General features: G+C 37.1%; 1 protein-coding gene and 1 pseudogene across 2 annotated transcripts; both read right to left on the bottom strand.

Moving 5' to 3' along the window:
• Window positions 1–589: 589 nt before the first annotated feature.
• Window positions 590–23,263, bottom strand: LOC104100349 (uncharacterized). Of its 2 annotated transcripts, none has more exons than XM_009607560.3 (7): window positions 22,801–23,263; window positions 12,124–12,223; window positions 10,649–10,711; window positions 3,438–3,552; window positions 2,332–2,414; window positions 1,708–1,769; window positions 590–1,037 (listed from the first exon to the last, which is right to left on the bottom strand). In XM_009607560.3, exons 1-7 carry the CDS (start codon window positions 23,004–23,006, stop codon window positions 923–925), a joined length of 744 nt encoding a protein of 247 aa, XP_009605855.1. In that variant the 5' UTR covers window positions 23,007–23,263; the 3' UTR covers window positions 590–922. The 2 variants fall into 2 exon arrangements, with proteins under 2 accessions (XP_009605855.1, XP_070037749.1); XM_070181648.1 differs by lacking the exon at window positions 22,801–23,263 and adding an exon at window positions 12,818–12,840.
• Window positions 14,173–14,284, bottom strand: LOC117277759 (U6atac minor spliceosomal RNA; annotated as a pseudogene).
• Window positions 23,264–24,511: the final 1,248 nt, after the last annotated feature.

The following is a 24,511-nucleotide window of genomic DNA, read 5'->3' as shown; positions in this document are numbered from 1 at the left end:
TTAAGTTAGGTTAGTATTTAATCAAGTCTTTTTATTATTACCATTTATGATATTTTTGAGCGCAACTTTATGAGGACTATTTAAGTTTCTTCTTTAAGGTGCTATTAATAATGAATTTGATATCAGAAATATTGTAGCTTAAAACCTTTATATTTTTCTTGATACAGAAATGTTATATTTGTGAAAAAATGGTTTAATCAAAGTGTAAATAGTTCTGAAAAAAACTTGATTGTATTAAGCATTAATATACTATAACTCTATTTGATTTCAAGAAAATTGTTGCAGAATATAATAACCTTTTTTTTTTTTTGTAAAAAAGAGCTTTATTATGCAAATAGTGGCATTTGGATTAGAAAAGTTTTTTAGAGATGCTTTAATCCTCATCAACTGCAACTTTATAATTGCTCCAAATAACTTTAGAGGAGAAAAAAAAAACTTGACAGCTTTAGCTATGCCAATTGGGCCCGGGCACACCCTCACTAGTATACCATATACAAGAAGGGAAAAGAGGAGTTTGTCCATTTTCTCCTATTTCTTGTCTCTTTGCCAGGGAAAGAATTTTTAGTCCGTAACAATTGTGCATTCTGCATTGCAACAAAAACAGTGGTTTAACTTATTTGCATCAGTTAATTTACAGAAACAGCAATCCTTCCTACTCCAACTATATGCACATGCTAACCCAGCCAGCTAAAATAAATCAACATCAAACACAAAACTACATGATATAAAAAGAGAACTAACTAATGTAAACAAATGGAGTCCTAACAACCTAAAGGAACTCATCTTGATACATATTTCCAAGAGGAATAACTAGACTAGATTCACTATTTTATTATGCTATCTAAGTAATCCAGGGGATCTCAACTTCAGTAAACTCTGAGAAACATCTATCGATAGCCCAAGCCCTTTAGAAACCAGGATCTCATGATTTGTTTGGCAAGAGTGGCCGAGACGGAAGGATTAAGCTGGCAAGCTCGTCATTTAGTTTTACAGGGAGGGGTGGCATCTGCTTCATTATTTCCGGCATGTCATTCAAACTGCAAGAAATAGTTTATCTTAGCATGCATTGAAATAGCAAAACAAGTAGAATTACAGTAAAGGCTAAAACAGGAAAGCATCATCAAGTATTATTTTCCACAATTTTTAAGTTGACACACATTAAAGCAAACATTTCGGTTGAAGGAGATAAAAATTGTTCATTCAAGATTTCATGTTTAGCATATAGCACAAGCATATACTTTATTAACAGATCTGTAAAAAGATTTCAATAATTAGGGATCTTTCAGGTTAAGTATGAGAGTGGCAAGTTTCTTCCTAATCTCGAAAATCATTTCACATATGTTTTCAATTACAATGCGCAAGTCATGGTTCATAATTTCACAATTTTAGAGAATTTCCATTTTAAACCAAGCTGCAACAAGACATATTAGCCAATATGGACAATCAAGAGCAGTTGAAGACATTCACGATATGCTTATAAAAGTTGAAATTCAAGCCATAGATAATGCAAACAGATTACATAAGTTTGAGCAAAACTAGATGACAATGCATGCAAAAGTACCACTTAATAAAAGCATGTATCACTCACTGCAAATAAGATTCATTTATGCTAAAGAGATAGCATAAGCTTCACGACATATATTCACTGCATAAAAGCATACACACATACATATCCAGTGAGAGGGGGAAGGATGAACCACAACATACTCATTTAAGATGGTGAGGATATTGTTTCGAGCTTGAGTGAAAAGGTTAATGTTTTCTTGGATCTGCACCGAAACAAAAATAAGAAAGATGTCAATACTACCAATAACCAAATGATGCATGAGTAACAATCTATCCACATTACTGTTCAATATCTTTGTTACACTTGATCTAAACCAAATGGTCAGGAAGGGTAAAGTAATGTTCATAGAAAAAACAGAATAGAGGTAAATATTCTCAGTTTTTATGGAAATACTATTCCTTCCATCCCATTTTATATGAAACTTTCTGGTACATCTAGAAATGTTAGACATGACTTAATGCAATTCTCACTTCATTCAGAATTCAAGTTCATTTAAACAATTGAACTCGTAATGATTGATGTTTCCACCATCTTAATAAATTACCAATTATTTTTTTAACATATTTCTTGTTCAGTCAAATTTCCTCTAAACTCCACATCCATTTCAGTTATATCACATATAATAGGTCAAGGGAGTAAAGAAAAAACAGAAAATGACTCGTATGGTTTGTTCACGTATTTGATCCGACATCATTTTTGTCATCTCTCACAAAGAAACGGAGATGAGGCAGTGGAAATGAAATTGTCAAGAACCGTCATCTGACCTTAAAAACAGCAAAATTTGCAGATATTTGATCCAAGGCCTGAGCATTTTGCTCAAGAAGATGGCCGGTGGTACCACCAATGTCTGCAAAAGTTACAAGATTCACACACTCCTCAGAAATTCCCACAAAAAGATATAAGAGAAGGAAAGAAAACTCAGAAGATATACAAAGTCTTTACAGTTTCATATCAAAACAGTAATACTGACTGCTCCTTTTCGCCATTTTTCCATTTTGAATCTATTGATTGTTACGATTATAAGTGCAAAGGGAAAAAGAGCGGTCCTTGATTAATCCATGGAGGACAGTAGATATCTCCATGCTACATGACATCTTTTACATACTACATGACATCTTCTATGCTACATTCCTCTTGACTAGTATATTAATTTCCATAGGAAAAAGTGAAATCATTTTCTTGTTATTCTCCATACTAAATGATATCCTCTGTGCATTCACCGAGGGACTAGCTCTTCCAAAGTGATAAAGAGCATTCCTGATCATATTATTTCCAATATTACAAACTTCAGCTAATCATGAATTATGAAAACAATTGGATCACCTTCGCACAACAGAAGTTAAAATGGATTCCGTTAAGAATTGGAGTTCAAAGTTCTTGATTAGCGTCATTTTTCAGAACTAATAAATTGGCCGGACCATTAGACATGTCAATAGAAAATTAGGAACTTCGCACTTTCATTGGAAAACAGATGAAAATTTGATAATCGAGCTATTGATTTTCACATCTCCACCAGTCTAGCTTTTCAATTTTAAGCAAATCTAAGAAGAGGTATAATCTCGGGATGAAACTTATATACAAAAATACCTTCTGGAAGAAAGAAAAAGATGGCTTCTAAAGTCTAACAACATCAAGCAACACGCACAACTAATGCCAGACACTATAATCTCGGATTATGCATGTAGCAGACAAAAGGTGATGTGCTAATCATCCACTCTATCCATTTCATCTTTCCAATTACGTAAACTTTCCTCTACATTCAATTCCAGGCATGTCTATCTAGACTCTCACACAGAAAAGCAAGACTCTCAAGAACATGGGATTTCACTCAATTTTAAGTGTAAAGCCAGAAGTGTGAATAAGAACCAACCTTTGTAGGAAATTCCATCATCACTGTCCATTGACATAACAGATTGAGCATAGGGAGGACCATTTGCACGATTAGCAACATGGGTAGATTTTTGCATAGAATCTGTTACTTTTTCCTAAAATCAAAAACAAGGGAAGCATGACAAAGAAGTTATTATTGACAAAACTGCACAGGACTGCCTTATTAAAATAATACCAAATAAGAACAATATTTTCCAAGAAGGCGTAGCTCAGTTGCAAGTAAATATTTCTCAGGTGTTTGGAAAAAACTAGTCGATCCACAAGCAATTTGAGCAATGAATCTCAAATTATTCCACCAAGCTGTCGAAGAGAATCTGGAGTTGATGAGAAATCATGGATGCACAACAGTCCAGAGATGCTCATAAGCTCTACGCACTCAAAGAGGATTTAGAATCTGGAATTGAAAAGAAACCGTAGGTCCATAGCAGTCTAAGAAGGCGGATATACCCTTTGCATTTAATGAGGACTTAGCTAAAGGTGCGAGTCATTTCTTCCTCAGAAATTAAGTAAGCAACACTTTAAAAACCCCAGCTTTTGGGCTGTCCTACCTAATGAAAGCTTAGATAAGGGAAATAGCCCTGACAAGCACTGAAGCACCAGCAGATTCGTATATCAAGAAACATGAAATTGGCAACAGCCCTTCCATTTTTCTCAATCATCAACACTTACAAACTGCAAACCAAATTGAAGAGGAAAGGTCATGATATGACTTCAAGAAGAAACTTGTACCGCTATGTAATTTCTTTATGACCAAACATCACATGTCAAAAATGAGCATTGATGGAATATCTACATGTAGATAGTATGGACTAGGGTAATCACACTAATATTTGGAAGTGAAGGCGACTTAAAGCTAGAGGAGCAAATGGAGTAAGAACCCACTAAAACTACAATGCCTTTGCAAGTCAATTGGACATCGACCAGCGATTCCTATTACATTGATGTAATAATGGTTTGAAAGACTCTGAGCATCCACCCCAAACCTTAAGGTCGTGCGTTTTCATACTAAAGGGTTCTCATGTTACTGATAGTTTCTCTCTACGTGCCCACCAAATCTACATATAACAAATGCAAGTATATAGTATATAATAGGATTTTCGTGAGAGCAAAAATGTATTTTTTGTCCAGTTGGACATGTGTGCATGCAGAGTATGAATCTCTGTGTGTGTGTGTGTGTGTGTGTGAGAGAGAGAGAGAGAGAGAGAGAGAGAGTGTATGTGTGTCTATGTGTGTTCTTGTGGGTTTGTACAGTTTTTTGCGCCCCAAGTACCTAGACACATCGAGTTCTTATCTAATGAGATCGATCCAACATCAAAACGAGAAATTTGACCTTAAAAGCTGAAGGATGAAAGGCAAAAAAAGAATCCTTTTAAGGGGGCGGAGAGCCATCAGTAAGATACCGTGGCCTCCTTCCAAAAGGGAGTGGGGAGGATATCAGTGAGATACCAGTATAGAAGAAATAAGGACTGCAGTTGTCACTTTTCACATAATGTGACTCACATCCGTTCCTGTTTTCAAAGGATAGCACAAGCTGGGAGGTGGAGTCCATTATTTCCTCTTTCTTTTTCAAGCTCATTGCACAACTTGAGGAGCTGAATCCTGCTTAGTCAAAAAGGCATAGCAGTGGCTCATATTCTGAAGTCTCAGTATTATGCTCTCAGCAGCACAGACGAGACACCTTTTCATTTGAAAATAATTGGAAAAGTAAAGGACCAAGGAAAGCGTCCCATTTTTGCTTTCGAAGTCCCCTTACAGGTGACAACTTCGGAGAGAGGAAAAGAACTAGTGCTAATTGTATGTTCTGCAAGAAAGCTGCAGAAACAGTGGACCATCACTCCTCCATTATGACTGGTTTATTGAGATATAGAACCTTCTTTTTGTGTTTGTGTGTGGGAATAAGAAAGTTGCCCAAGTCTGGAGGAATTGAGTGACATCTCAGCAGTATTATTTGCTGGCCAAAGAGGTAGATTTCAAGAGCTATTCTTCTGTATTTGGATGGAAAGAGAAAGAAGAACATCACAAATAAAGGGGACGGATGTTAAGAGGCTCAAGTCCAGTGCTATTTACACGTTTCATTTTTGGTACGGGGAGAACCATCCAGCTGGTCATGATATTTGCAGAGATTTCTTTTTGAATCTGACACTGATCCTTTTTTTTTTTTGGATTGTTTCAATCCGACACTGATCTTAAAACATACTTGGCAAACCTAAAACCCATTGCAGAACTAAATGATCCTTCACTCACTAAGCAGCACTTAAGAAGAAAACAATTAGAAGATTCCCCTTTTGACTTTGCATGTTTTCTTGGGTGGGGTCGACTTGAAACAAAAAGTGGGAAGGGACCTAATATCTTTTAGTACTGTTTTCTACAATGCCAAATGGAGCTCCACAATATGATCAAAAAGTAAACATATATTAAGGATATCAATGTCTAATGATGTGAATTTCTCTTTCTTTTTCTCTCCAATACTGATATAGACACAAAATGTTATGATTTTCTCCTTTTTTTCGTTCCACTCCTCTCTTTTTATCTGCACATTCTCCTTCCCTTCCTTCTTTTATCCTTTAACCAAAAACGTACTGTAAGTCCAGCGAAACCTTCTTCTTTTTTCCTGTGCAAAGCAAGCACCATCATACTTTTTCTACTGTGCACAGAGTCAAGGGGGAACTCTTAAATCAAGCTCATCCAACAGTCTATAATTGTGCATTTCCACATTTCAAATAATAAGATCATTCCTTTCACCCTCTACTTATTCATCCACAAAGCCTACCACATACAAGCTAGTAGTACAACTGGCTGCTGCAATCAATTTTCTACTTCTGTCCTCAACTACTAAGGATTTCCGCACCATTTAGGAAATAAAGCTAATTGCTACCTTAGTTCCCACAAAGCCACATTGTAAAGACATGTTTGAAACAAAGAAACAGAGAGACTAGGGCCTCTTCAATTCTCTGTCCCAATTACAATGGCCTACTTTGATAGAGCATAGGTATTTTTATTTTTCTTCTTTTTTGGAATAAAGGGGTGTTCAGGCAGCTTGTGCACACCTTGATTATTCCATCAATAATATGCCACCTCCTATCAACATAGGTACCGAGTAACTCTGCTCACCAAAGTATAAGCAGATGAGAAGATATCACCTAGTGTTTTGTGTCTCTGCTGGGAAGTGAACCATGGCCTCCAAGATTTAAACCCACTTTTGTAGCATCCCGAAAAAATTTCGAAATACTGAAGCGCTATTAAGAAAGTTGATGTGTGTTAATTATATAATTTTGTATGCAGACAAGGACTATTAATATGATGGTTATTAATTGAATATGATAATAAGTGTACGAGGTGTATTCGAAGTGATATAAGGCATAAGGAGAGCCCTTGGGACAAATCAAGTTGGAAATTACATGATAGACTGAAGTTCCAAATGAGTACGCACAAGACCTAACTTTGGACGAGCATATCTACATATATATAAGGAGTTATGTGATGTACAACCTATCAAATGAAAGATCTTCGAGTCTAGTTTCTAACACTTCAAACCGTTTGTCATTTGGGCATTCCTATAAGAAGTTATGACCAAATTACCAAAGGCTGGCAGAGGAGTTAACTGGGGATGCGAAGCATCCGGGGCCGCGTCCAAAAGAAAGGCTGGCAGTGAAGTACTGCCATAGCATCCGGGTCGGTGTCCGAGCTTCGAAGAGGAGTGAACTGGGGATGCGAAGCATCCGGGGCCGCGTCCGAAACCCAGAAATCTGGGCCTATAAATACAAAATCGGGGGAAGAGAGTATTTTGTATATTGGGGGTTAGGGTTCTTGAGGTGAAGAGGCGATTTTGAGCTCAAATCAAGTCCAATCAACTAAGGTAAGTTGTTAATGATGTTTTGGGTTGATTCTTACTCAATATACATGAGTTCTAACATCATTCTTACATCCAAATACTAAATTTCATCATCAAATCCTCAAGAACACAAAAATCACCAAAGTTGTGATTTTTCAAGATTGATCTACTAGAGGTAATTCCAATGCTTCAAACTCGTTTATTATGAGTAGTTAGAAGTATTTGAAGCATTTGTTACAAGTTTTAATGGTTGAAAGATTAGATTATAAAACTCTAGTTCATGGCATGAATAATACTTTTGAGAAAATAATAGAGAAGATGAATGGTAATTTAGGCGATGAAATTGATGAATATAATAAACCTATGGAATTATTTGTTAGCAAAAGATGGAAGTGATCAACCAAGTAATCAACCGAATTGTATATTTTGCAAGTGTGGATTATGGAAGATGATAAATAGTAACTTGGTGGCATTGGACAATTGATGTAGTATCATTAATGACTTTGAATGGGTATTAAAATATAAGAACAAAGTTGAATGGTTTAGCAATCTATTTGGCGATTTGAGTTGTTGGAGGCTTGTAGCCAGCTTATGAGCCATATATGGATATTGATCAATATCTTAGGTCATATTTTGATGTAATTAGGATATCTAATTGTAGATATCGACTTGTTGGTGATGTTTGAGCATTTTAATCAACATTGGAATGATGGAAGAGGATTGAAAGCTTGTGAATGTTAATAAAGCGAAAGCGAGGTAAGTTGATTAAAACTTACTCTACTTGAGGGACTTTCTCTAAAAGCATGTTTTGAGTTAATACTTAAGTTGTTTGCAAATGTGCTTTCGTGCTTGTGGGGACAAATAAGTACGGATGTCTCCATGTACTAAAATATTATGTTGCATATGTAGTGTCATGATGTTTTATAAAATTTTATTTTAAATCTTGTTGGCAAAATGACACTCAAGGTAAATGTTATAAGTTTTTAAATAAAATTTACGTATTGAAAAGAGTATGCATAATTACCTGTAAATATGGTTCCCAGTACAACATATGTACTGACTTTATTAATATATAATAACGTTATCAATTCAAAAAAAAAAGAGTATACATAATTGAGTGCTAAAGATAAGTTTTCATGGAAATTATTTCTTTTAAAATTTGATGAACAGAATAGCACTTGTGGTATCTTTTAAAGATTGATGTTAAATTGCTAAAGGCTTTAGCATGTAAAAGATTGTTTATTTAATTTTGTTCAAATGATTTAGATTTTCTATATATGCTATGATTTGATAAAAATAGATCCTTTGAAGCTACTATGCTATGAATCTATTTTTGAAGTATCAAATGTTTTGGGAGTTACTTGTGTTCACCGAGATTAACTTCGGATATATAATGTTCGTTGTCATGAAACTACACGTGTCAGTGTAGGCGTAGATGGCCACTTTGTGGTATAGACTACGGCAGAGTGCTCTCACTCGAGAGAGTACTATTTTATGTTATTATTAGCATGGCTGAGTCGATTAGTACGGCACTACAATGAGACGACCTGAGCAAGCAGAGTATATGATACTTGCCGCTAGGTACATAACCTAGTTGACCTTCTTATGTCGGTGATAGTATAGTACTCCCAGTGAAAGGTAAGGATTATTTTCTTATGTTTAGGCTTAAGGAGCCGAAAGTGATTTCGATGACTTAAAGCAAATGGAATAAATTTGTATTATTTTATCCAAAATCTTGAGTTGATATAAATGTTTTAAAAGTATATATTGTGGGTTACGTTTTACTTGTCTTTCATTTAAAATGACAAGGATCATGAATTCATAAAATTTCTTATCGTTTCATATCAAATATTGATGCATTATTTTTATAAAGTTTGTCCCAAGAACTTAAGTAAGAGAGAGTCTATGACACTTATTGAGTACGGCCGTGATGTACTCAGCCCTTAGGGGCTTCCTCCAGGGTCCCGCTTACTTTACATGTTCCAGGATGATGTATGATACGTGGCATGCGGTCAGGGCTAGGATGACTCTCTTTCCGAGGTATTATGAAGCACAACTTTTATTTCGTGGTAGCTATCATGTTCTTTCTTATTTATTTTGTTGGAATTGCTCCAAGTGTTGGTTCTATTCTTTGATATAGAGGCTCCATAGATAGTTACAATCCTATTTTGTTGGAATTACTCCAAGTGTTGGTTTTATTCTTTGGTATAGAGGCTCCATAGATAGTTGTGGGATTGTAAAAAATAGGATTGTGGACGTCATGCATAAAGGAATAATCATTTAATTGATTATATCATTTTTATGAAAGGTTTCATGTATGATTTTGGAAATGAAAAAAATTGTTGTGACTTGATTTGAAAATGTACAAGATTTTCAATTGGCTTCCGCAAATTATACTTGGTCTTGACATATGGGTTGGTTCACTCGGGTCGGGTAGTGTGCCGGGTGCCGGTCACGTGAATTTGGGTCGTGACAACTTCAATGACCACTAGGTCAAACCCTTGGTTGTTAGAGCATAGGTAATAAGGTAACAGTTTTATTGTGTTTAAATAGAAGTGGGTCACATGTGGAGATAAAGATGACTTTTGAACTTACTTTAAGATTAAACGGCGAACCAATAAACCTTTCTTGACAGAATATTGAAAGGTACTGAAGAGCCTTGCGACGAACTTCCCCCATGAAAAAGCTGACATGACTGAGACAATACAAATAGAATATAGGAATTCATTGGACGTAGGGCAAATATATTAGTCCACAAAGAGAGAATCGCAGTAAGGAATGACCAGGACAGCTAAGTTGAAGGGAATTGCAGATTGCATACCAGAAGAGCGGCACAAATATCAGGAAGCGATACTGAGATAGCTTTTAAAAATGTAATTCAGCTTAACCAAAAATGCCAGTATAATCCATTTGCTTGTGGACATCTAAGTTTCATACTATACAAATAAAGATCCCAGTTTTTGCCCATTCAAGGGAGGCGATGAATTTAATATTCTGTCATCAACATTATACTTAAATAGTTTTTTATGAAGCATAATACTTCAACAGTTAAATGAAAAAATGATATCAATGACCTCTTCACAGTGATAATGGGCATGGCAACATGTGGGTCTATACTGTAACGTACAACAGTCAGTCTACAGTCGACAAAGACACACTTAATACTTGCAGGTAAATGACAAAAATGAAACCAATGACCTCTCCACGTTGATATGGACATGGCTGCATATGGGTCTATATTGTAGCACACAAAAGTCGGTAGAAAGTTCAACAGAGACACAATGACAGAAAACACCCTCATATTTTAGTAGGCTTAGGAAAAAAAACTGACAACTATGCAACCCAGAAAACTGCAATACCTTTTTGTCTTTATTTTTCCTTGAGTTATGATCATCTTTTCTGCGCTTTCCAATCTCCTTTTTCTGCCACAAGGAAAAAGTAAAAGAAGAATGAACAGCTAAATGTTATTAAAGCAAACCAAAATAGCTGGATTTAGTTGCAAAAGAAGGGAATGTAATGCCTTCCAGCTTCAGAAGAAAGGCTGTTCTAACAAAACCACTAGCTGCACTTGTCCGCACACAGTATTATAATATTATTCTTTATGGAGAAGTTAAAATAGCAATACCATTTTTACAAACATTGAGGAACCCTGTTCAGGCCTCAGGGAAGGCAGGACCCTTTAAAACCAAAAGGGGGAAACCTTTCACTTTCTCATTTAAATCCTTTCTAAAATTTTGTGATTTCACCAAAAGGGAACTTCTTCAACTACAGTTTTATCAAAGATGAAAAGCATAGAAATTGTTAAAGTCTTGGGCTTTAAGGGTAAATGAAATTGAAGGACGGACTTAGCGAATAATGGAGCAAACAAGGGGGGGTTAACACACACAATAAATATGTGGATAGAGAATCCAAAAACAAAATACAAATATGTGGAATACAAGAAGCAAAAAACATATAAATCACATTCACGAATCATTCAGAATTTCTGATCCATAGCAAAAGTTCAGTTTTACGTTTTAAATTGAGGTTTATAGACAAATTTTCTTTTATAACTTCCTTTTTTATAATCGTAATAAAATCATCATAATGTACAATTTATATATCACTTTGCTAGCTTCATTTATTATTAGAGTCATCCTCCTCAAGATAGAGCCCAGAGGATATGAGGCACACACCTTCGCGGTTTGGCCTGTACTACAACACTGCGAAAGCGTGGCGAATCTACTAATATGTGGTATAGCTTTAATAACACTGCAGCTATGAACTTTAAATTTGAGTCAAGAATGATGTGTGCCCCCTCCCTCCCCCCACACGCACATATTATTCAACCATGGTCGTGGACTCAACTAACGAAACTTGATATTTAAGGAAAGATTTTCGCGGCTCTTGAAAATTCTTTAATTTTACCCGCATTTCATCTATCTTCTGCAGGTTGTTTATGGACAATCAGAAAATAAACTAACTGCCACAATGTACAGACCCCGTTAGTAGAAATATAAATCCCTCCCAACCGACTACTTTCTGTAAGTATCATGTCCAAGAGAGAAGGCTTGAAAGGCACCCAATCCAACCAATCCGAAAATTTATATTATTCAGCTGTTTAAAAGTACGAGTATACGAAGCTCAAGATAGCCTCTCCACTTTTATTTTTTATTTTTTGTTTCTATTTTTGACTAAGCAATATTGCCTGTTATTAGCATCTAAATTACTAGCTATGCAAATAAATTAGTTAAAACCGGGGGGGGGGGGGGGTTTACAGTCATTTATCTATAACATCTATATTACTCCGCTAACTATGTGGATAAATTGGTTAAAAAAGAATAAGAGAACTTACAGTCATCCATCTACATCTCAGTGCTACATCTCGAACAGTCTTGTCTTTTAACTGCATTGCAATTTTAGCATACCTAGATATGTTGCTTTCTGTTGCATATCTGCAAAAGTAAAATTCCTATTCATCATTTAACAGTTCATTTCAATAGGAAGCAAATCAGAAGTTAACCATGACACAGATATTAAGAATGCACAATTGGCGTAAGTGATGCTGCTTGACAATGCATGCAGCAAATTGAAACAAATACTGATCAACCAACAGAAAGAATTGTCGTACTGGGCTAAAATGCATGGTTCAGTTAACCATATCTAGGACATAGAGTGTAGTTTGTATTGAACTCTAATAACAAGAAAAACAAAGTACCAGATGATATTTGCTCATCTACATAGAGTGTAGTTTGTATTGAACTCTAATCACGCAACACACATTGTAATGGAGCAACTAAATTATATTGAATTGCAGAATCAAACACACGGAGCAGTAAGGAAGTTGCAATTAGAACAGTAACAAGGAAAGAAGAGGGGAAGAGAGGGACAGATAGAGAGAAAGGGGAAGAAGCACAGAGACTACTCAATATAATTGCCTAACATGCTCCTAACCCGGGTCCCATACATCATTTGCTAACTTTCAATGGGTCCTTCATCATGGCCTCTTGGCCAATTTCATTACCCCGCCTCCTCAAAAAGAACCTTACCCTCAAGGTTCGAATAGAGCAATATTAACCAGGAAAGAGGAACACTCTCATAAAATATTTCTGTCACTTTCCGCTCCATCACTTGCTTCCTCTTGTCTCTCCTTCAAGAAGTGGAACATACCCCTTCAGATGTAAGAAAAAATCAAGATCATTAAATTCTGACCGGGAATCAACAAATAAAAATGCTTTTTTAGCACTTACTGCAATTAAGAACTTCCATCATTCAGCAACTTAGTTGACACTTCTATGCTATAAGGCATGGGAGATATAGGAATTCCATTTGGAAGATAAATTCAGCAGCGCTTTGCTCTCCACTCTGCTTGATTCTTGTGGACTATCACGAGAGAAAAGAAAGCCGGACACAAGCATCCAGTTGACTGAAGTTCAAGCATATGTCAATGTTTTTAGCATCTATCTCACCCATAAGGTAAAGAAACATAAGTCTTCCCAACACTTGACTTCTCATCTTCCACGAAATGCCAGTCTTAAGTGTAAACCATCAGACATGGAGGAAGATTGTGGCTCCAACTCAAGTAGGATTTCCTTAATACACAAGTGCACTGACCTTATATTTCCATTCTCAAAAATTAGACTCACAGGCAATCATCAGAGAGAATCATCCACAGCCCACAGGAATGAGCTCATGGGGAACAACCAATTCGTCGAAGGTCCTGAATTCCAGGCTTCCCTCAATATAGGGTCACATGTATCCCTATTGATATTTACTTTTGCTCCAGAAAGGGATTCACACAAAGAATAAAGGTATGAATCAAAGAATTACAACTCATAAAAACAATCGGCTTCCTATTGGATCATCATTTTCTATGCCTTGATGGATCACCGAATTTTTTTCAAGTTTAATAATATGCATATCAAATCCATTTCAAAACTGAAATTCAAGCACAAACCTTAACATTTGTGAAAGACTCCAGAGTTCTGTCTAGGTTGTCAACAGTCAACACCCACAATCTCCAAACTCAAGTCAAGTAGCATCGTGCAAGTCTCGGAACAATGCCCACGATTGCAATACCACAGTTCATTAACAAAATGACCTCCAAAAGCTTGCTTCACAATGTTGTCTGCCTCTTTACGCTTGCTAACAAAACTTGGGAATAACCATTAGGGACTTTACTTTACACATGTCCCACCAAGCTCAACACGAAAATCATCAATGTATGGTTTCAACCACTATTAAGGCTCAATTCAACTCTGGTAAGCCAAATATGAATCCTCTAGCCTTCATCTCATTTATTATAAAGGAAATGTACTCCTCCATCTGTTCTCGACATGCAGTACCAGCAACGTCAACTTCTTTTACCAGCTTAGCTGTCAACTCGGCTAGAGTCTGTTTTTTGATAAAGTTTAAATTTGGTAAGATTCCGGATGTGTCTGGTAAGAGATAAATCCCGAAGGCCGTTCCCGTCCCTATCGGGGGAGATGCCAACAATCTCTCCTTTCTATGAACACAACTCGGCTAGAGTCTGTTGATTAACAAACTCCTTTCCAATAAATAAGGGCTAGTAAAGAATACAATGCCAGACATAGCAGTTGCACATATGGAAATCTGTTGTCCTTGAAATTCTTCCCTATCTGAATGAGTGTCAAATGATCTTGATACTGTGCAGACATTCCTGACATGTAAATTCACCTCCTGTTAGGTTCCAATTTAGCAGATGAGGTGCATCCTCCTATAAGTGAACCTTCTTCCGTTCTATCCTAGAATCATTCAAGCAGCCATTCATAGTTGCCCAGTTCCTCTTTGCCTATGTTAAGAACCCAAATGGATTCATGTCCCGAAGCTTCAATTCCCAGAGCAAATTCTCGCATTTGTGATGTAATGAAAATTGCTAAACTTCCAAAACAAATGTAAACAATGAACTTAATTTTTTTTAATCAAGCCAATTTATGCACTTGTGTTTATCAATGGAGGATTTATTTCCTCTTTCAGCTTTAACTTCAATGTCCTTGTTGCACCGCTAAATGGATTGTAGGAAGGAACGAACCCTGTTTTTTCTCTCTTGGGAAATGAGCCAACTTTCAAACAACAACTTTTCTGATTAGTTCTTGGTCCTTTCCGGGGAGTTCCCATCCTCCATGATGGAGGGGAGGACCTTTTTTTTCAGCAGGAGACAAGTCTTTCGAACTAATCGACATCAGTGAAGATCGGGTTAGATGGTTTTTACTCTATGAACGCAGCAGGAGGTTCATCGGCAAGATCAGAATCGATGAAAACAATCTAAGATGGGTATGCGCTGCTTTGAAAGATGCCTCACGGGGAGAGGGGAACTTGTGCAGGAGATGGGGAAGGAAAATTGAGGCTTATATTTACAGAGTATACCAGAATTTCAACAGTTATGGCAGATTTGTTCGTATTGAGGCATGGTTGGGTGACAGGAAATCATCGGTGATTATCCCAGAAATTATCGAAAACGGAGGATGGTGCGACATTGCTGACAAAATCTTGAGATTTCTTTGGAGGCCAGAAAAACCGGCGTCGAACTGGAACTATCAAATTCAGTTAAGATCTTATTTTGAAGCTGCTAGTCCTGAGCTCTGGCCTTCAATGGAGACGAATGGTGCAGTAGCAGATCAGAACAAAATCAAAATTAGTGCAGAGGCTGAAGCAAATAGCTCTCATTTTCTTGCTAAATGTCTAGTTGGGAGATTTAATGACCCATTCAACATGTCTCCAAACCATGAAGTTGTTCAAAAATGGTTTACTAACAGATGGAAAGTGATAGCAGGCTTGAAGGTTACGCCAATTGCGCACAATCTCTTCCTCTTTGAGATGCCTTCTCGCCAAGAAGCAGTTAGAGTCAAGGCAGGTGATTGGTACTGGAATGGAAGAAGGTTGTCATTGGAGTGGTGGTCAGCGGTCACAGGATTGGCAATGGCGGAACCAAACTCCGAACGTAGATGGATAAAAGCTTTTGGAATTCCTCTCCATGCTTGGTTGGAAAGCTCTTTCAGAGTTATTGGAGAATTGTGTGGCGGCTTCGTTGACACCGACGAAGACACCAAGAAAAGGACTCACCTGCACTGGGCTACGATTTGTGTCAACAAATCAATTGAAGAAATTCCTAGTAAACTTGAATTGAAAGTGGGAGAACTAAGCTATGAAATTTCTATAATTTCAGATGCTCACACCAAATTATGGGTCGCCGGAGATGGGGTGGATTGCAGCAGCAAGGGTTTCATTGAAGAAGAAGGGGTTAGGGTTTCGAGGTCTGCAGCTGTCAAATCAGTAGATAGGCCACAGGGACAGCACATGCCTTTAGCCTTTAATTCAAAATTGTCATATGCCAATGAGGTGGGGCCCTATATTAGGTTTAATAATCCAGCAAAAGGGGCCAGTATTATTAAGGATGTTGGGCCTAAAACAATTATTATTAAGAAACCAGACAAAGGGGCATGCATTATTAATGAAGTTGGGCCTTCAAACACAAAGAAAACAGATCAGGCTTACTACAACCAGGCCCAAAAAGAAGAAATAAGATATTACAGATCTGGAAGGCTAGAACCCAAGACCCATGCCTTCTTAAAACACACTCTTCACCTCCACCACATAATCTTGATCCCCTTTCCATAGAACTCCATGCTCTGGAAATTAAGCGTATGATGTCTGATTCAGAAGGGAGTGTTTGCCCGAGCCTCTGCGATGCTGATGATGAAGGAAAATTGCCCCAGGATATAGAACTTCCTTCTATTCCTCCACGGATCAGGGAATTAGCACCAGTGTTTGGCTCAGAATCTGATTACTCTTCTCAATCTCACAGTGATACTCTATCCCTTCCTTGGTACAGTGATAACTCTTCTAATCAACAAATTGCTCATACTCCTTCTGTTATATCCACTTCGAAATGGACAAAGCTGGTTATGGTGAAGGCATGCAAAGCATTTGGGGTTAATGCAACTGGTTTTGAACACGAATTATTGAATATGATTCTAAGAATGGACCAGAGAAGACAATCTAAATTGCAGCAAAGGGAGTCAGAAGGGGGTTGTTCAAAGACAAAAAAGAAGAAAGGGGTGACAGAATTGAAAAAATTAGTTTCGAATTTAAGCCAGGGTAAAGGGGAAGGTAGGGTAAGGGGCAGGATTCACAAAGCTCATTTGGGATGAAAGTAAAAATCCTTAGTTGGAACGTTAGAGGGTTGAATGAGAGTAAGAAGAGGGGGATCATCAAATCTTTGTTGATGAAGTGGAAGGCAGATATAGTATGTTTGCAGGAGACAAAAATTGAAGAGTTGTCACAACAATTAGTAGGTTCTTTATGGGGAAATAGATGGGCTAGCTGGGCAGATTTGCAAGCAAATGGCACAAGAGGTGGGGTTATCATTTTGTGGGACAGGAGGTTGTGGAAAAGCATTAACATTCAGCAAGGTATACTCGGTTTCTGTCATTCTAGAAAGTCTCCAAGAACAATTCAGGTGGTGTTACACTGGGGTATATGGGCGACATTCAAATGCAGCAAGAAAGGATCTTTGGCATGAATTGGCAGCAATAAAGGGTATTTGGGATGAGCATTGGGTGATAGGGGGAGATTTTAATGTATGCAGATATGAGCATGAAAAATTCAACTGTCTTAGAAGGTCCAGAGCAATGAAATCTTTCTCTGATATTATATTGGAATTGAAACTGTTGGACTTACCCCTACATGGAGCTCAATATACATGGTCTAGAGGTGAAGAACAACTTCAGGCTACAAGAATTGATAGATTCTTAATCTCATCTGAGTGGAATGACAGCTTCAATGCAATAAAGCAGGTGGCTTTACCCAGAGTAGAGTCTGATCATAAGCCATTAATGCTTGAATGTGGGGATTGGGACTCCAATTCGTCTTATTTTAAATTTGAGAATATGTGGTTGCTAGCAGAGGGATTCATGGACTCAATTAAAGGATGGTGGTCCAGTTATCAGGTAGTGGGCAGTTCAGACTTCATCTTGACTCAAAAACTGAGAAACCTGAAGAAAGACATCTCATGCTGGAACAAGGAGGTATTTGGAAAATTAGAAACTCAAAAAAGTAAGGCACTTAATGAACTAACTATACTAGAACAATCATCTGAAGGCAGAGTTCAAACACAAGTTGAGAAGGCTCAAATGATCAACCTGCAATCACAAATTCAGCAGTTAGCAAAGATTGAGGAGGTTTCATGGAGACAAAAATCAAGATGCTTATGGCTTAAGGATGGAGGTGGAAATACAAAATACTTCCAAAAGATGGCTAATGCTCATAGGAGAAACAATTGCATTGATAGGCTACAGATGGGGGAAGTCATCATTGAAGATAAGGAGGAAATCAAAAGTGAAATCCTGAACTTCTACCAGCAATTGTACACAGAGAATGAATCTTGGAGGCCGACAGCTAGATTTGACAATCTAGCTAGGATTTCAGAAGCTGAGAGAAACTGGTTGGAAAGGGAGTTTGAGGAACAGGAGATTCTTTCAACTATTAGAAAATGTGCTCCGGATAAGGCTCCAGGACCTGATGGTTTTACTATGGCATTCTTTCAACATGCTAGGGAGATTATCAAAAAGGAAGTTATTGATGCAATGAATCATTTTCACCACAACTGCCACATGGTTAAATCTATTAATGCCTCTTTTATTGCTCTGATTCCTAAAAAGAAAGGCGCAACCGAGCTCAAGGATTATAGACCAATCAGTCTTATAAGCAGTGTTTATAAGATTGCTTCTAAACTTTTGGCTGAAAGGCTTAAAACAGTCATTGGGAAGTTGGTATCGGGGAGTCAGAATGCTTTTGTAAAAGGGAGACAAATCACAGATGTTGCTCTCATTGCAAATGAGGCACTAGATTGGAGACTTAAGAGTGGAGAGCTAGGGTTGTTATTTAAACTGGACATTGAGAAAGCTTTTGACAAAGTGAGCTGGCCATACTTGCTCACAATTCTGAGGCACATGGACTTTGGGGAAAGATGGATAAGATGGATCAAGTTCAGCATCACTACTGTTAAGTATTCGATCTTAGTGAACAGGGGTCCAGTGGGTTTCTTTTCTCCACAAAGAGGTATCCGACAGGGCGATCCTATCTCACAGTTCCTCTTTATCTTGGCCATGGAAGGGCTTAGTAAAATGGTGCAGAAAGCCAGTCAGTTATAGTGGATAGAAGCTTTTAAAATTGGGAGGAATGTTGGGACTCAAACTGTTGTATCTCATCTACTTTATGCAGATGATACACTGATTTTTTGTGGAGCTGAGAGGTCTCAAGTGATCCAACTAAACCTAACTTTGTTCATTTTTTAAGCTATTTCAGATTTGCACATGAACATGTCGAAGAGTACCATTTATCCTGTTAATGAAGTCCTAAATCTGGCTAAGTTGGCTGGTATTATGGGATGTAAAATTGGTTCATTTCCATCTACTTATCTTGGTTTACCTTTGGGAGTAAAATTTAGATCCACTGAAATTTGGAACGGGATCATAGAAAAGTTTGAGAAGAAACTTGCATCATGGCAAATGCAATATCTTTCATTTGGAGGCAGATTAACACTTATCAACAGTGTATTGGATAGCATACCAACTTACTACATGTCTCTATTTCCCATCCCACCAAAGGTTTTGAAGCAACTTGATAAGCTAAGAAGAAACTTTCTCTGGGAGGGCAATAATGAACGACATAAATTCCACTTGATCAAGTGGAAAAAGGTTACACAACCAAAAACTCAAGGGGGGTTGGGAATCAAAGATCTAGCAGCACACAATAAAAACATGATGATGAAGTGGCTGTGGAGATACAATATAGAGTATTCTGGGTTCTGGAAAGTTGTCATCAAAGCCAAACATGGAGAGCTAAATCACTGGTGTTCAAAAGTCTCAAATGCCCCATACGGTGTGGGATTATGGAAAGGCATCAGCAAATTATGGAGTATTTTTGCTCAGAACATCCACTTTGAAGCTGGGAATGGTACATACATCAGATTCTGGAAGGATAAATGGCTTGGAAACTCTACCCTCCAAGCCGCATTCCCTAACTTGTTCACCATAGCCCAAAATCCTAATGCGGTTATTGCTACATATAGGGAAGGGGTCAATTGGAACTTGAAGTTCATAAGGGACATGCATGATTGGGAAATAAACGAGTTGCTAGACCTTTATGCAAGACTACAACAAAGCAATGTTAACTCCCAAGTAGCGGATAGACTTAAATGGGGGAATCATGGTGGAGGCATCTACACAGTCAAGGTGGGATATCAACAGATGTGTTCTAGTAATCCCATGATAGATAACTGGCCTTGGAAAGTTATTTGGAGAACCAAGCTGCCACCAAAGGTTATCTGTTACACCTGGACAACATTATATGAGGCATGCCTCACACAAGATAACCTGATGAAAAGGAACTTCCAGTTACCTAACAGATGCTACATGTGTCAAAAGAAAGCTGAAAGTATCTGCCACTTGCTCCTACACTGTGAGGTGGCCTCAGACATATGGTACATGTTTTTTTGCCTTTTTGGTCTCAAATGGGTCATCCCTTACACAGTCAAGGACGCTTATAAGAACTGGAGTTTATGGAGAGTTGATGAAGCCATCATGAAAATCTGGTCAATGGTCCCTGCTTGTATTTTCTGGTGCATTTGGACAGAGAGAAACAAGAGATGTTTTGATGGAAACTCAACTTCTATAGGTTCTTTAAAGGCTATGTGTATTGCAAATTTGTACTGTTGGCCTAGACTCTACCCTATCAATAATATCGATCATCTTTTGGATTTCATTAGTTCCTTAGCTCTGGCTTAGCCAATTAAGTATAGAAGCCGAAATATTTTTTGTAAGCTCAAATGCCAAATCATGTACTTCTTGCATCTTCTGGATGCCATCTATTGAAATCACTTACTTTATCAAAAAAAAAGCAGCAAAAGGTGTACGCGTTTCTATCCAAAAATGGTGTAAAGTGTAACATAATCTGGTTCAAAATCATAGAATCTCTAGAAGATAACTCCATATCTCGTCAACCCTGATTCTCTTTTTGCTTTAAATATTTGGAACATAGTGTTCCCTTCCTCAATTTGATGAAATGGAGACAAATATGTACCAAGGCAGCTTGATGTGGTGCGGCAATTTCATTAAAACAAAAGTATCAAAATCTGAAAATTTTAATGCCTTCTCGATCTCACCCATACAAGCACAACAAACACTCTGGGAAAGCATATATCTACTGGGCATTTCGTCAAACAATTTCCTAGCAGTCCCAGCCTCTCCTCATTTGTGGTAATGAATTGGTTTTCCAAGATGATGGGCTAAACGCATCACACCCTTCCAGAAGGTTAGTAGTAAAAGTAGCAGCCGTCTTACCGGTATTTTTACCCTCTAACATTAGTTTTGGGATAATGGAAGCAATGACCTCATTCCGTGCGGGTTCCGTAGGTTCAACAGCCAAAATCGCAGTAGCAGCAGAGCGCTTGAACTCTAATGTGCTGTACATATAGTTGATTCGTAGAGATCTTTCATCGAATACCTTGTCCTCATATGATTCTATATCAACTAAATCAGATTCCATCACAGAGGTAAAAGATAGTTGCATCTCATTGTGCATCAGTGAACGGCTTGGAGCAGGCGAACACCACATTATCAAGTTGAGAAGCACAGGACAAACGTTGCCAAATTGGAGGAGCAGGCGATAGATATTCTCTTGCATCGCCATCATTAATTCAAAGATGGTCTTGAGTTGAGTGTTTATCATGGTAGAAAAGTACAGAGTCATGGAGTATGAGCAATGAAAGTACCAATATGTTGAACTCTAATCACTCTAAACACATTGTAAAGGAGCAACTAAGTTATATTGAAGCTGCAGGATCACTTCATCAAATATATATGTGTGTGTGTTAATATATATATATATATATAGAAGCTACAGGATCAAATACACGGAACAACAGTAAGGAAGTTGCAATAAAAACAGAAACAAGGAAATAAGAGGGTTGAGTGAGAGAGATACAGAGGAAGGAGGAGAAGCCAGAGAAGAAGGGAGACGAGGGAATTACAAGACCACTCAATACAATTGCCTCACATGCTCCTAAATATAGGTCCCACTCAAAATTTGCTAACGTTCACAATGTGTCCCCCACCGTGGCCTCTTGGCCATTTTCATTCATAACACAGTTATTAACTGATACAAGGATTTCTATAGCCATCAGGTTATTCTCTTCCCTCCTTTACACATAATATAGCAAGCTCTGTCGGGTAAATTTCCAAGTTGGTTGCAAGAAGTGCTCATTGTCATTATAGCTATTTCTTTATGAAGTAAATAAACTTTTATATTAATATTGGCATCCAGAAGATGCATCATCAGAGAAGTGTTAATGACTCCTATGCAAAGCTCAGGAGCCAATGAAGCACAAAACAGATGTTATTAATGTACTTTTAAGATAGTGAAGTGAATTACAACATGCAGAACACAATCCACCAGGGTGAAGAATTAACTAATCATTAGATTACCTTTAAGCAGTTTACATCTTGTCTAAATTATTCAAAAAGATACATCCACTATATAAAGTTTCACGAAGGTACCCTAAAACTTGTAGGGTTCCGCATTCCTCGCCCATCCTCCCAAACAAAAAGGAAACAGAAGTACAAGACCGTTGCGAGTGTCATGTACCATTGCCAGTTGAGAGCATTTTTGGCGCAACAGGGATCTAATTAACCCCCTCAGATGCAGACATATTAAACTGACATCTTTATATCTTCAAATTACAGATGAACATGAGCTTCATCAAGAATTGGATTTGGTAGAATTAGATTTAGTTTGTTAAATTCAGAACTCAAAACAAGATTCTAAAGTTTCTTCACTTTTTCACAACAAGATTGAAGGACACATGGGGTGTTATATTCACAAACCAATTGACACCGAACATTAGCAAACTTAAATATACTAAAACTCCAAAGAAGACTACAAAAGTAAGAGAATGATTTATACATAGTGAAGGAACAAAACTAATAAAAAAAGAGGAAGGAATTATACGGACTTGGCGAGCAATTCTTCGAGGAGAGACTGTTCGTCGGGAGTCCAATCAACGGCAAGACCTGGATTGTGTCGTAGAGCCGCCTGTGTGGGGCCAACCACAGAATTTTCCGGAACGGAGAGACCATTACTGGTGGCGCCATTCGCATTGCTAGTGCCTTCTTGACCACCACTATTATTACCCGCCGAGGGGTTCGCGCTCGCAGCCATCAATATTCTACACCGCAAATCCAATAAACCCTCTGCCTTCAAAATTCGAAACAATTGCAAAATTCGAAGTGAATATAGCTAAATCTGCAGGGAGTTTGAAATCGGGGAGCTGGAAGAAACGAGAGAGAGAGAGAGAGAGAGAGAGAGAGAGAGAGAGAGAGAGAGAGAGAGAGAGAAATGGAGGAGAAAATCTGTACGGAACAGTGTTAAGAGGATTTGGGTACTAATGGAGTTTGGATGATATGGGGAATCTTTTGTGATTAGATAGTTATTTATTGTCTGATGAGAAAAATAGTAAAGGATAGTTATTTAGTCTAAATTATATTTTACGCTTTTAATCCGGGTTTGCTCACGACGGCTACGATATTTTAGTAAGTATGTTCCTTCTGGGACTTTTGCACATGTGGTCCTTTGTTTATTAGTAAATAATGATAGCAGTCCTTACAATTTTCAAGAAATCCTATTTGAAATTAATTCTAATGTGTACTTTTGGTCTATGCTGCAAATGAAGCTTCCTCAAAGTTTCTGGAGTTATACTTTAGTCCTGAAAATAATAATAATCTTACTCTGACACCTCTAGTTAGCTTTTTGTACATTATCTGTTTTCCATTTTTTCATGTAATGCACTTTCGAGAAGGATATATTGAATGAAAATTGAGCCTTTCCTTTCTTTGCGTTTTCTCTTTATTTAGTTCTTGTTTTCTATTTTCACGGTGATTTCAGTGTCAACACAAATCCTTACTAGTTATCCAACTGCATATTCAATCACTAGTTATTATTACTCTGTATATTAGTAGATATTACTCTAAAGAAATGATCTTCTGACACTTTTGAATCGAAAATTAAATTTTAAAGTTAAAATCTTTTTAAAGTGAAACTTTGTTTTGATATTTTTTCTTACTAAGTTTACTTTTCAGTTTTTAAATTTTATTTATTTATTTCTTAATCGTTAATATAATGCATATAAGTTTAATTAATACTTTATAGACTTCATATTTGGTTCAAAAGAGGGAGTATCTATTTTAATATTAATCAATGATGAAAAGAATAACAAATTTATACTTATATAGTGTAATTATAAAATCTATTTCACCTCCCCTTCAACCACTAATATGATTCTGGAGAAGAAAAAAAAGGCACAAGAAGTGTCTCAATATATGACATCTTTTAACATTTTTTTAATAAATTTGTATATTAATTAGAATTGTGTGTTATAGATGAAACAAGTAACAAGTTTTAAAGTATTAATTAAAGAAGTAAACTTGATGAAAACAACCACACTGTAATTTGATTTTTATTAGTTAAGCGAACTACAATTCTAAAAATTTATGAAAGTATTTTAAAGGATGTCGTTGGGGACAATATGCTGAAAATTTGCGATACGAGTCCAACTGAAGTAGAAAGAAGTTTCGTTCCTTAACAAAAAGATGTTATACAAATCTAAATGAATGTACAACATGATGGCTTAAATACGTGGGATATATGGTAATTCCTATAAGTGATAT

The sequence above is a fragment of the Nicotiana tomentosiformis genome, chromosome 7 (genome assembly GCF_000390325.3).
Source record: "Nicotiana tomentosiformis chromosome 7, ASM39032v3, whole genome shotgun sequence".
In the NCBI taxonomy this organism is placed as follows: Eukaryota; Viridiplantae; Streptophyta; class Magnoliopsida; order Solanales; family Solanaceae; genus Nicotiana; species Nicotiana tomentosiformis.
The sequence above is the reverse complement of the archived record's forward strand: the minus strand, read 5'-3'. Positions and strand labels throughout refer to the sequence as shown.

Coding starts and splice junctions, on each gene's coding strand:
- LOC104100349 (XM_009607560.3), bottom strand. CDS start 23,006: ATGGCTGCGAGCGCGAACCCCTCGGCGGGTAATAATAGTGGTGGTCAA. Junction 12,224..22,800: donor CTCGAAGAATTGCTCGCCAA/GTCCGTATAATT, acceptor TTACTTTTGCAG/ATATGCAACAGAAAGCAACA. Junction 3,553..10,648: donor GGAAAAATAAAGACAAAAAG/GTATTGCAGTTT, acceptor TTTTGATTTTAG/GAAAAAGTAACAGATTCTAT.